The following is a 14280-nucleotide window of genomic DNA, read 5'->3' as shown; positions in this document are numbered from 1 at the left end:
TTTGAAAATGCTCTGGGTTTTTGAGCTCTGTGGGTTTAACTGCCACTGTTGTAAACCACAGGTCTGTCCTGTAAGAGCCCCTACCCAACGATGAAGGACAGACAGGGAAGTGGCTCCCCTGCTCTCAGCTGGACCATGAAGAGATTCCTTGAGCCTGCCAGCAGAGTACGTGTTCATCTAGGATTCAGATATGATTGCTTAGTTCATAGGTTTTGAGAGATTTGGAGATGTAGCATACAATATGTATACATTCTTGGTAGTTTTTCTTTCCACAGTTGCCAAGTGTTTGCTCGTCGTGGGAACTCTTGGTTTTGCCTATAATATCATAAGGACACAATTCACACAGTTTTGTCTGTACAGTGCCAGTTCACAACATACATCATCTCATGGCACTTTACATAGTAAGGATGAGATCTTACAACCAAGAACTGTTATTGTTGTTATTAAGTACTGTTGACATCATTCACATTAAGTAATTAGATGTTTAAAGCTTTAAAAGTCTTGAAATTGAGAGTTAAACTTATGTTGTCCGACTGTTTTATTGAAAAGGCAGAATAAAATGTAATGTCAGGAATTAACACAATCAAATTCAAACTAGATACCATCTGGTCAAGGGGTTTGAGTGGATGGGTAATATTGAGACTGGGATACAGTGATCTTAAAACAAAGTTGGCCATGGATTTAATATGCAGGGACATTGTCCACTTTTTGATCTCAACTACATACCTTTAGTTTTGTGACTGCATCTTTTGCACTAGAGACAATGTCATGGTAGTCTATCTGCAGTCACTTAGACAGACATCTGTCAAATTGTTCAAAACCACCTCTGTGGTAGTTTTTGCTGCTGTAGGTCTTCCCATATTTTGTGATGATGACACACAAACAGACTCACAAGGTGAAAACAACACCAACCGCACAATCACTTGTGTATCCTTTAGATCCTTAAAACTTGTTTGATGGATTTCCTCCATATAACATTTGTATTTTTTACACCCTTGTTTACATATGTTTCTATCTTTCTCGCTGTGTTACCACGAACAACTGTTGATCGGTACAATCGAGTTAAACTGTCACATACTTGCATTGTGATAATCTTTTCTACTTACCTTTTAAGTTCAGCAATTAACTTTTATTGTCTGTTTTCTTTGTCTACATTGTCAATTTCGATATCGTGAAAATTATGGAAAACTACTTAAAAAAGGTGTCAGTTGTGGTTTTCATTTTTCTTTCACTTAACTTGTTCTTCCTCCATTTTCACAACTCTGAAGCAGGGGTCCCTGAGCTCTGAGACAGAGTTATCTCAGTACTTCTCCCAGGACGTGTCCAGCCACTCGTTCCTGTCTGACTCCATGCTCATGGGCTTGAACAGTGACGAGGCTCTCCACCAGCAGAGGTGCAGTACGTCCATGGATGACAGCACGTCACAGCTACATGGTACATTTTCAACCATTTAATCACCATGGAAAATGTTTGGGATTGGTTACCTGGACAAGAATCACAGCTTGCTGTAGAGTGCGGTGACTTTCATACTGCAGCCATGCATCAGACAATCAAGTCAAACAAGAACCTGAACAGAGATTTGAGTCTGGACTAAAGGTGGTCACAGGGTTAGCTCTCATACACAGTTTGATTATTATTAGATTATTTGGACTTTTTCCATGTAGATCAAACAGGAAGATCATATGGTCTTTTTTTTTTTTACTGTCAGAATTGCAATGCAGACTTTTGAGCTTCCAAAGCTCTGAACCAGCCGTCATTGTCTCTTCATGCAGTCAAGAGATACTAGCAAGTTTATTGACCAAAGATTTCATACATGGCATCTATTGCCCTTCTGTCCGTGCTGGGAGAGGGAACCCTCCCTTGTGGCTCTCTCTGAGATTTTCTATGTTTTTTGCCACCTGTTAATAGGTTTTTTGGTAATTTTTCCTTACTCTTGCACATTTTTAAAGGTGTGGCTCAACCAAAAAATTGAAAACTCACTCATCTACTCACCACTATGCCGATGGAGGGGTGGGGATCGATTCTTCAAAGTGTCCGTAGGCCCCGACATTCAAATTCGACTCAAAATGGCGTCATTTACACCATGTTTTTATTCGAAATGTCCGCTGTTGTCCTCCTCCTAGTTACTGCTGCAGTTATTGTGAGTTCTTGCGAGACGAGAACAGCGAGTTACTGGTGTTTATTTACATTTGAAGAAGTGGTCACCAATTACTTCAACTGTATTGGATTTGGCTGCAATGCTGTTTACCCCTGAAAGTGTTTTGTGGACTCAAACACTTCACCCACCCCTCCATTGGCATAGTGGTGGGCTATACAAATAAGTATTGATTGAATGATTGATCATGTGACCTTCTTTACAGCCTAAAATCAGTGTTTGATTTAAATACACTAAAGACAGCCATATTTTTCAGTTTTTACCCAAGTCATTTTAATTTTATTTGTAAAGCACAAAATCATAATATACTTAATCTCAAGGCACGTTAGATAGTAAGGTCGAGACCTTAAAAACCATTAAAATTACTGTTAGTTTGTTAACATGTTGATAGTTGTTTTAATATATCCTTTTTGAATAAACCACATTACCTGCATTTTATTCTGCAGCATTCACCCCTTCCCTAATAGAAGTGGAGAGTGGTCCTGTGTACAACACATCACGTGACAAGACCCCTGTCCCTCTTCATCACCATGGAGAGGATGTTTGCCAGCCCATTGCCATCTCGAGCCCCACTTCAGTGCGAAGTCCACTTCTCCGCCAGCGACGAGTGATGTGTTTTGAGGAAGGGTTCAGTGATGAAGAGAACTCGGACAACACTGGAAACGCTGAGCACTCCCACAGACTAACAAAATCTGACTCTGATAAATTGAGTGATGCCCAAGCTTCCCAATTTTCCAAAAGTGATTCAATGGGTGTTGTTGCTACATCTGTTACATCATCATTAGATGTAGGTGGAGACAGTGAAGATGGTGGGGATTTAAAGAGGTGTGGAAGCAATGATATGACAACTTCACTCGATGGTAGTTTCTCACAGCGAGAGGAAGTCATCCGTTCTCCCTTTGACGACAAAGCAGGGGTGGCAAGCAGTACGGGCTCTGTGTCCAGTAATCTGACCCTCAGTAGTGAGAACCATACAAATCAAGATGATGGACAGTTGGAGTCCAAGCGCTCCCCCAAGCTTGAGCATAAAGCAGTTACGCGGGTCAAAAGTATGATGAGCATTGAAGCCCCAAACCTGCCCCAGCAGCCAAAGTCCAAAGTTGATGAGCTCTCTCTGTCACAGCCCTTATCCCAGCCTACACAGTGTGGGAGAAGCCCTGGGGTTGCTGGTGGGTCGATATCCCATCAGCACTGTAAGAAGGGAGAGATCAGTGAACTCTTGGGTGTTTGTGCCATTGACACTGTGACCCTGAGGAGAAGTGAGGACGAGTCTTTCGGGCTTGACCTGGAAATCATGTCATCCCCTCTAAGAGTTGTCATCACAGGGTTGAAGCCTGGAGGTGCAGCAGAAAGGGTAAGTCTGATTGTTTTTTTCTTTGTATCACTCCAGTGTTAGTGAATGGATGCATCAGATCTTATGCTTAATCTCTCAGTTTGAATAATTTTAACAATAAAAACTTTGACTTTAATTGGATTGTGCACTGGCAAGTATATTGCTCAATGAAAAAAGTTTTATCTCTTGTGTTTATTTGTTTTTTCCAGGGATCTTCAGCCCTTCTGTGTCCTGGAGATGAGATTGTAAAAATTGGAGAAAAGCTAGTGTGTTCTTCTAGCTACCAGGAAATCTGTGATCTGATGCACAACCTTCCTATGACACTGTGCTTGGAGGTCAAGAAACCAGTTTCAGGTAAGACTTCCATTTTGAATCATCGTATTGAGGATTATAAGATTCAGTATCAGTGTCGATGCCACTGTTTTCCATTTAACTTAGTACTCTTCTCTGATAGTGAATCTCGGACTGAGGTGTGATCCTTTATGAATGTTCGTAACACTTGTGTAGGAGAGTGGACAGGATGCAGAAAATCCAGCAATAAAAGTAGCAGTTTTGCTGCAACGTAATATTATGTTGTCCAACAACATACAGTCCTTCCTATTCAGTCAGCACACTTAAAATGAAACAGTATATTACTAAAGGAAAATTCCATTATATTTTAACCTGGTGTATTTCACATATATATGTGGCTAATGTGACTGGCTCAGAGCCACGGATTCATTTGTTGTAATTTAGCTACACAGATGGAATCACTCTCAACAGACAAATCTAGATTTGTGAAAGAATTCGTAGCAGTTTGACCAGGAGTTTGGTCCACAGTAACAGTATTAAAATGCTCAATGAATTATCCCCCCAAGTCTACATCCACCTGGTGCAGATCTGTTCTGTCAGGTAGCTGCAGATATGTAAAATGTATGATCCATTTGTGGAAAACTAATTTCACATGAATCCTACAACAGGTCTGGACAATTTGTAAATTCTGTTTGTGCCTGTAAAAAACTCGAGAAATACAATAAAGAAGGTGAAATTTAAGAAAATTGGTGAATGCATAGTTCACCTAAATCGCTTGTGCTCACAACTCCTTTGTTCTGCAAAATATTTCAGCTGGCACGCGTCTGTGTGCAAGGTCCTCACAGAGATGGCTGGCTGGAATTGTCAATTGTCTACATGAACCCATATTTTGATAATTTCCATAAAATTCACTATTTTCTACAGGTGATTAATGTTTTGCTTAACCTCTAGTCAACCTGCACAAAAGACCATGGGCACCTCTACAATTAGCATCATATGTGCACTCATCGTAGAGTTCACACTTTCCTGCACTTTTCTTTCAACTTCACCGCACAAACAAATGAAGAAGAATTATGGATAAGAATACAAACATGTTCTTGCATGAGGCCCATTAAAGCTATTAGTTGCTCCTCTGCAGCACAATAAAGAGAATGTAAACGTTCTTGCAACTTTTTAAATGCATGTGTTCCTAACTCTTTAACACCACTGCTCACAACATACTGTCTACCCAGGACTTGTACGCCACAACACAAGCTTGTTTATCATGCCAGCTGTCAATCAAATGCAGACACGCCCCTTCAGGTGCTGAAGGGAAGAGGGGCATTTCATCTATCATATTGAAAAACTTACATCCGATTTTCATTCTATCAATGGAGTTTTCTGGAGCCATGCACCAACGTGTGATGTGTGTGGTGTATAATTTTGCTTGTTCTGTTTACACGTCATTAGTGGATTCTACTCAGTATGTCTTTAAATAGAGCACCATCTCTTTCCCTTTTATGCTGACCTAAGATGTAGGATCAACCCTCCCTCATTTACTTCCCCAAAGCAACCTGCAAGCTTCTGGCTTTCTATCCATGGTGACTATCTTATACAGTATATTTAACTTTTAGTTACACTAGAGTTACCTTGTAGTTTTACTCCCTGTATGCTTACCACTGTATGTAGTGTAATAGCTGCTCCTTTTATGGTAGAGTCATGTGAATTTAGTTTGAGTGTAATACAGACATTGCTGTGGCTTACTGCAATCTTCACAGGGGTCAGTTTATTTGATTACAATCAAGAATTTGTAAAAATGTTCAACATCTACCTGGTAGTTTTCTGGTGAAGGGTTGCTTTTGATTGAAATTTGATCCAATTTCAGATTTGATATGGTCAAAAAATACATACACTGTGAAAATGTTTCATTCCTGTCACTTTTCAGTGTTCAGTAGTATCAGTATATTTGGTGAATATCCTTTAGTCTTACTCTTTATGTCTTCCCCAACTTAGCCTGTAACATAAAAGACAGCCACAGAATAAATTACCAGGTGATATCCTGGAGCAACCACAGCAATGTCTGCAGTCAAGTCTTTAGCACCTGAAGAAAACCTGAAAATGTGTCTACATTTTTCCTGGACTGATCACTTCATTATTTCTGTCTAGACAACCAGACAACAGATGTTTACACACCAGCTATTGTGCAGTTTGTGATCTTGGAATATCACTTTGTTTAGTATCCACCAAGCAACCCTCTCATTGATCCCTCTGTTGCTTTCATTAATGAGATTTTGACTTTGCTTGTTTATTATGAAGAAATCACACAGATCATCACCTTTTTATAAGATTCAAGATTGACACTGGATTACTGAACACCCCTCACCCTGGATATCCGTGTATTATTTATTCTATGGTCTCCCTTGTATGTAACCTCACTATGTTGCAAGATGAAATACAATTTTTGGAGTTTTTTGGAAAAAAAACATAATATGTCATGTCAAATGGTTTAGTCGGCACTTGCTTACTGCTTACTTTTCATTTCTGGTTCCAGCTGTAGATCAACTGTCCAGTTTGATAATTTCGTCAGGGAGCATTGATGGAGCCATCAGACGGAATCCAGCCAGAGCTGCTCACGGAACATCCCATGAAGGACAAATGATCTGTGCAAATTCAGGGAATTCCAACCACACGACCCACACAGATCATGACTTTCACATACCCATCACCAATATAGATGACATTTTATCAGAAGTGAGCCTCTGTGTTGATAAAAATACACACATGACACCCTCCTCCAAAACATCATTGAATGAGCCTATACCCTGCTGTTCAAGCCAACATACTGTGGCCCTGTCGGAAGAGGCTGCCATTCACGCTCCAACACAGCCCAGTCCCCTGGACTGCTCCACCCTGGTTGCAGGAAATGAGAAATGTGCCACCCCACTTGTGGAGACAATACATGTGAAACAACCAAAGGAAAAGTCTGGGTCTAAAATGATGTACCCCATAGGAGATGACAGTGATTCAAACAGTGAATCCACCACTGACAGTGTAATGGTCAATAAGATAGTCAGCAGTGGTGGACATCTTCATGAGCCCTCTTCAGATGAGGAAGAAGTGGAGATTTTTTATTCTGATGCGCAGCAACCTGCTGCAGGTGGACACTTTTATTTAGGCCAGTCACCAAATGGGCCCTCACCTTTTCAAGATGGCAGCAGTCAAGATACCAACCTGACTCAGACCTGTGATGTGATGCAGGTTTCCTCTGAGGTCTCAGCGGGTTACAAAGAAAGCTCTGTGACAACAAGCCAGTGCTTACAGCTTTCTCAGTTGTTCAGGGACTCCTCCACAGACCAACCACGCCAATCTTCTAATGGTACAATACCCATTTCTTCCACAGAGTGCCACATTAATAGTGCCATACAATCCTGTGACAAAGTATGCATGGCACCCAGATCTGGTAGCCTAAGCATTTACAGCAGCCCCTCCCCATCAGGTACTCATAGTGTCACAGAGGGAATGACTACAAATCTGCATGCAGATGCCTTGCTAACCTCAGATTTACAGAAGCATTTGAACAGAAACCAGACCCTCTCACCTTTAATGGAATCAGAGGCCTCATGTTCACGCATTAGTAGAGCAGACACAAGAGTGCCAGCATCAGTGACAAACAAAGAAATAGTCTTGAAATGTAGAACTAATTTAAACCCCCGTGCTACCTCATCACTTGCCAAGACCTCTAGCCCAAACCTTCTTAATAATTCAGACTGTCCTGTGTGGAGCAGTATCTTTAAACTTCAGGTTGAATCTCAAATCAGACCAAACACTGCTCCCAAACTGAAAGGCCTAAGTATTAAGAGTAAGAACAAACTACAGGAAGAGCCCCTCCAAAAACCTACCAGAACTGAAAGTCAGTTTTCTTCAAACACGTATACCTCTTTGATCCAGTCAGCAAAATTATCACAAGTGGCAGACATGTCCAGTTGTTTGATGACCAATAACCAGACTGATATGAACAGCTGCCTTGCTTTGCCAAAAGTTAGCGACATAAGGCAAGTTACACCTGAGTGCAGGCTTGCAGATGGCACATTACAAACTGTGCAACTAGCCAAGGAGAATGGCATCCAATTAGGATCCAAAGCAACAGCCAAACCACAGGGCCAATCACTCCAACATTCCACTCAGAGAACATTTATAGAAGTACAGCTGTCTTCCTTATCTGGTTCATCCTCACCACTGCTGACACACTATGAAAAAGTTTATTCAGAAGACTCTAAGCACACTCAAAGAGGCCCACATGCAAGATTATCACCAATGCTTTTTCCTGACCTTTCCACGGAAGAAAAAACTAATGCCAAGGTCTTCAACACAGGTTTTAATTCACTGTGTTCTACTAAAGAAACTAACTCAACCCCAAGTTATGGCTTAAACCTCACTTCTATCGTGGAGACAAGTGGCCCCCCAAAGTCCAGCACATCCAGACTGCACATAAAGACAATGGAAAGGCGAAGTTTCCCAACAGACAACACCTTGTCAGCAGACTACAATCCCTTCTCTGTCCGACATAAGATAAAGTCTTTTGAAAATCTGGCTCATTTTGACAAGCCTGTGGCTAGAAACAATGACATTCAGTCGTATGCTCTGGCATATAGAGCCTCACTTAACCAAAGGATTGCTGGTTATATTGGTTTGGTCAATTCTATTGGCTGCCGGACACAGCAAAGGGGTTTTACTTCTTATGTGGCGAATCAAACCCCTACCACCCCCTGCTCACCTCCTCTTGGTAAATCGAGGTCTAGCATTACACCAATGAACCTTGAATATCCAGATACAAGCTGCAACACAGCTCCCCTGTTGGAGGACAATCCTGAGGCTGAGGTTCGAAATATGCCATATGGGATTACTTCACAGACCCCTCCGGTGCTGCGGAGGAAACATGGCAAACTTCCCCGCAGCAGGATGCAGCAGCTCAGGGCCCTCAGTATGCCTGAACTGGAAAAGCTATGCACAGAGGACTTTGCCAGAGAGCATGGTACAACCATAGATCAAACTGAGCCTGGCATCCATCCTACAAGTCTTTCGGATGCCTCAGGAACTGAGAGATGTCCACACTCTGCAACCCTGACAAAAGTTGATATGAACATGGTGAACCAAGTCGAGCCTGGATTTACTGAGGAGACTCCTCATAGACCCTCAGAGACCCTTGGACAACAGCCCAGCTGGTCAATCAGGTGGGCAGTTCAATTAAAAACTATCATATGAATCCAAAATCTCTGACTGGCAATCCTGATGATCTCATCATGAGGAAAGTATGGTCAGAAAAGGAAACATATAAGTTATTCATAATATGCTCATGATATCATAAAAGTATTGTAATTTCATGAGGAAAAAGTCATCAGAATGAAGGCTTAACATTTTCAGAAAAAGTGCTGATGGTGGCTAAAATCATATTCATGTTCATTCATTTATCTGACACATTTGTCCACTCAGATATGAGATAATGGGATACAATGCAGGCCTCAATAGTTACACACATTACTAATAATTTGTTTATTTATTTGCCATATTACATCTAAATATATTTAGATGGAAGATATTTACATAATGTAAAAATATTTAGATGTAATATGGCATTTTATTCTGAAATTATGACTTTTTTCATAACATTATGACTCTTCGTTAAAATGTTAGTTCTTAAATGCTCTGAAATCAGGTTCTTAGTGTGAATGATGGGGACCTACGTGAGGACACAGTTTTCTGTGGTCGTGTCCCATGAGCTGTTTCAGAATCTGTATTCTTCCTACTAGTTTTTAGTGAGCAGAGCTTAGGTAAAATGTGAAGTATTGAACTTCCATGTTCCAGTCAGACGTCAGCAATATTTGAATTTAGAATTTGATGACAGTTCTGTGGTTGTTTTCTTATTTTGCCACTGACATCTAAAGCCAACATATCTGACCCACAGATTTTTGGAAGCAGATTAGCTTTGAGTTGAGTTTTGACGTTTTTACAATAAATATTCAATGCAATGCATTCCACTGTAAATATTAGTCTTAATTCCATCTATATTTTATTTCCGTTTTGAGTTGAATAGAGGATTATGTTATCTAATAAATAATACGTATTAGCAATAGGAGATTGTTAAATTTGGTTAATTTACCAGGGGGGAGTGGTCACATAACTACTGTGTATGTATTTCAATACGTTTCATCACAATCTGTGAACCAACCTCAAATCACATTCTGTGAGACTTGAGTTCATGATGAGGAGTGTATTTTTCTTTAACAGACCTGTGCATATAGTTGAAAGTAATAAACTGCATTTTGGTATCTCCAACTGACTACCATACATTTTATGGATACACCATATATTGGGTTTGCTTTTGGTTTGTTTGGTTGTCGTTTCATAATGGTATGGTAATCGAATATATTATTGTAGAAATATTTCAGTCATCTGAACTAGATTGTAAAACAAAAGCATAAAGTAAGAATTATCTTTTGACCTGTTTTAGCTGTGCCTCTTTTTATTGTATCCATTTCTATGGGGGGAAAAAATGTTTTAGTGTGTTAGTGTGTTCATTTTGACTCCTTTTGTCCACAGTTTAAAGGAGCTGAGTACTTCTCCTGTGAGTCAGTGTAAGCTGCAAACACTGTTGCTTTCCCCGACTGCTAGATCATACGTGTTGTGCCTGCTTCAGGAGGCCAGGGCCCTCTCTGAGGTAACATCACACCACTGACTTATGTCATTTAATCTTTTACAGATTCCTTAGACTCTGTAGTTTCAGTCCTATATTCTGTATAAATCCCTTTGTCATGTTAAATCTGTCTGAACTCTCTGCAGGTTAATGTCAAAACTCAGCTTGTGGTCCTGAGTAAAGAAGAGGGCTCAGGGCTTGGTTTTAGTATTGCTGGTGGAGTTGACCTTGAGCAGAAGGCAATAACTGTAAGTACAGTATATAAATCCTCAGGAATTTAATGTACTGTAAATATGTTCATTCTCATTCATAATTTATCCTTGTGCTTTGTGCTTATAATCTGCTGTACTCATCACTGTGTATATTTGAAAAACAATGCCCACAAGCAGCAAGAAAACTTCATTCTGTCATTTTTATTATATTTTATTATTTATTAAATTTAGTCACTGCTCACGAGAGCACTTGTCATATTTAACTATACTTAGTCCTCTGAATTTGTCACCTTAGAAATGGAATGAATTACATAGAATTTGACATTTTAGTTTTCGTAGTTTACTGGCTGATTAGATTTTTAGCTCAAATCTATTTAGGGATGTCTGTGATTATCTCTTATTCTGTGAGTGCTCTTGTATTATGTCTGGTTATGTTTATCTTTCTTTTTCTTGCTGTCCTCAAGTCTCCCATGCAAAAGACATCTTAAACCCAACGATATAACGTGATTAAACCAATTTAAACAAACACTCTTCTCTGTTTAAAGTTGCAGTGTGTAGCATTTTGTGACATAAAGTGGTGAAGTTGCATGTTGCAGCTGAATACCTAATACTCCCATTAATTTGAGTGATTCTTACAATATTTATTGTTCACAACTGCTTTTATATAAAAAAAAAAAGATAAATGATAAATGATGATTAATGTTAGTTTTGAAAATAATGTAGAGACATGATTGGTTGTGTTAGAAAAGGTTTTGCCAATATCTGTGGGCAGTCAGGGGTGGTACTGTAACAGATACTAAAACTTTGTGTCCAGGTTCACCGGGTCTTCACCAAAGGTGCAGCTAGCCTCGAAGGCACGATCCAGAGAGGCGACAGCATTTTATCCATAAACGGCACAAGTCTGGAGGGTAAAACCCATGGAGAGGCTGTGTCCTGTCTTCACCAGGCCAGGCTGACCAGTCAAGCCTTAGTAGTCATTTGGAGAGACAGTGAACTGAGTCTCTCTGACAGACGTGACTCGGTCAGCCAGACAAACAGTGTGCATTCTCCCAGGAAGTCTTTGGAAGCCGGGGCAGGTTAGTCCAAGACTTGCATCTATGACCATATAAATATCCACAAACCTTATAAGCAGCTCTTGTTGTTCCAGTGATAGCGCCAGTCGTAAACAGTCGCAATTTTTTACAAAGACTAGAATTAAGTAGCATCTAGAGGTGAGGTGGCAGATTGAAGAACTGAATAATTCATATATTATATTTCACTTCTGTAATTGTGTTGAATATCTCTCAGTGTTGAATGGTGGTCAAGATGGTGCTTTAATGGTGGAGCTTCATAAGACCTCTGCTGGCCTGGGCTTCAGTCTGGATGGGGGGAAGTCTTCAAGTCATGGAGACAGGCCTCTCACTGTCAAACGCATCTTTAAAGGTGAAATTTCCTCTATAAGTCTCATAGAAAGTCCATGATGAAGGTAAATACTCATCAAGAATCAAACAAAGTGATGTAATGTGTGTAGGCCCATTCCCAGTGGACTGGAGTATACCTGTGGTCCACAGGCTGTGGACCTCCTATGATTCATATTACACAGTATTCGTTAAATTATGTTGTTTATGTTATTTATAACCACTAAACCTTATGACTTTTGATCCAATCTTTGTGTTAACAACTGTCCACAGAGCTAACACAGTTACCAAATAGACCCAGACAGGGACAAAACCAAAATACTCATGTATTTTTGTCTGTTCTACACTTCCCTGGTGTCTGTCCTCAGACTCATACTAGATAGTTCCCACCCTCTTAAGATTTGCAACCAATCAATCATGCAAAACCTAGTGGCAGCTCCATCACTTTCTATCACTAGATCACTGCTACAAATAGCACTGTTTACCCCTGAAACTCCGAAAGTGTTTTGTGAACTCAAACACTTCACACTCACCCCTTTGGCATAGGGGTGAGAAGATGAGTGGATTTTCATTTCTGGGTGAACCATCCCTTTAAGCTGGACTGCTGTGCTTCTCCACAACAGGAGGCGCTGCAGAGCTGTCGGGGCTTATCGAAGTTGGCGATGAGGTCCTATCTATCAATGGCTGTTCTCTGGAAGGCCTCATGCACCATGATGCCTGGAAAATCATCAAAGCCACAAATGACGGACCCAACCAACTTCTCATTCGCAAGTAGATGACCTGACTGTAATGAACAAAATATGGAAACCTCCTGAGAAGGGACAATGTGAAGCTTCCTTTAAAACAGGGTATGGATGAGCAGCAGAAAGCAGGACACATTTTTTTCACTTTTCTACAAATTTTCTGATGGACTCCATTTGAAATTTTGCGTTTTGTCTTGTTACCTGTGTTTGTACTATAAATAGGTCAAATTTGATTGACCTCTTATTATTGTGGTGTATAATGCTGAATTATGATTTATTTCAGATGGGAAGTGCAGTTTGTTTACAGTAGATTTACTTTGGAATTATAAAATATGGTTCTTGGTTGTGCTTTCTTAAAATAAAGTCACTATGTGAAAAGACCAATGGCTGGGCTTGTTTGTGGTATGCATAATAACCTGTGAGATAACAATTGTTCAGTGGGGTGAAGTATGTGTAAATTCTCCCAAGTAACTCAACAGTACCTTAGTCTGGTGTAGTAGTTTCCTGTATGAGCTCATAGTGGGTAATGTTACTGCAGAGTTGTACTACCTGTAACTGGGTAAGAGCATCTTGGCCCAGGCAGCATTACAGAAGATAAGCTAAAAGATTATGATGTTTACAATACTGCTGCAAAAACCCAATGCAGTAAACTTTAGGCTACCTAATCCTTATTCTGTTTCATGTACACATTTAAATTACAGTTTATTCATTCTCAGTTCTCAGGGCAATCTTAGTTTCAACTATTCAACTATGAAATTGTTTAAACATTGTAAGTCAAATTGTCACAACTGTTTGTTGTTCGTTGTGACATCGCAATTCTGTTGCAAGGCTGTAAAAAGCTAGAACTCACTCAAAACATTTCATTCATGCTTCAAGTTTTTGTGTCACTGGCCTCCAAAATAAATGTGTGAGCATCATTGTGTGAGCATATGGATGTTGGATTGTTAAAGCCCTATGAGACAAATTGTGATTTGTGAATATGGGCTATACAAATAAAATTTGATTGATTGATTGATTGATTGATTGATAGTGTACTATATGAGAAAGATACCAAAACAACCCAATAAAAAAGGATATGTTTTTAATATCTCTTTAAGAGGGTGTAATACACACTGTAAACAGAATTTTCCACTTTGACTTTTCGATAATCATTAAACAGGAAATTTGCCACAAAATGACTTATTAGCATTACATAAACACTCAGCTAGAGTGAGAAAAAATACCAATATGATCAAAGGGTATCTTTGATCATATTGTTTTGAATAATACTAATTCATGAATTGAGCCAACACCGTGAGCGTATGTGTAAGAAGTGACCACTAGATGTCAGTAAAAGAACACAGACAGCCCAAAAGAAATCAGTTCGTTTGGTCTGTTAGTGAAGTGTTGCTTGGAACAAATCATTTTCTTCATGTTTATGAAACCTTATCTCCGCTACACAAAAGATTCATGCACAGTGTTGTTTAAGTTCTGTCACCT

General features: G+C 39.8%; 1 protein-coding gene across 6 annotated transcripts in view; it reads left to right on the top strand.

Annotated features, from left to right (window-relative positions):
* Positions 1-13181, top strand: part of pdzd2 (PDZ domain containing 2) — a 43766-nt gene extending 30585 nt beyond the window's left edge. For 3 of the 6 annotated variants that reach the window (XM_034595683.1, XM_034595685.1, XM_034595681.1), the window contains 10 exons: positions 62-165; positions 1269-1434; positions 2602-3509; positions 3698-3842; positions 6310-8989; positions 10356-10473; positions 10596-10697; positions 11476-11737; positions 11949-12083; positions 12682-13181. In XM_034595683.1, coding sequence (XP_034451574.1) covers positions 62-165; positions 1269-1434; positions 2602-3509; positions 3698-3842; positions 6310-8989; positions 10356-10473; positions 10596-10697; positions 11476-11737; positions 11949-12083; positions 12682-12833 — 4772 coding nt within the window. In that variant the 3' untranslated portion in view covers positions 12834-13181. Of the gene's footprint in view, positions 1-61; positions 166-1268; positions 1435-2601; positions 3510-3697; positions 3843-6309; positions 9022-9185; positions 9749-10355; positions 10474-10595; positions 10698-11475; positions 11738-11948; positions 12084-12681 lie in introns of those variants that run through there. The other 3 variants (XM_034595684.1, XM_034595682.1, XM_034595686.1) reach the window with 2 other exon arrangements.
* Positions 13182-14280: the final 1099 nt, after the last annotated feature.

Source organism: Hippoglossus hippoglossus, chromosome 9, assembly GCF_009819705.1.
Source record: "Hippoglossus hippoglossus isolate fHipHip1 chromosome 9, fHipHip1.pri, whole genome shotgun sequence".
Lineage (NCBI taxonomy): Eukaryota > Metazoa > Chordata > Actinopteri > Pleuronectiformes > Pleuronectidae > Hippoglossus > Hippoglossus hippoglossus.
This window is presented reverse-complemented; position numbering and strand designations above follow the sequence as displayed.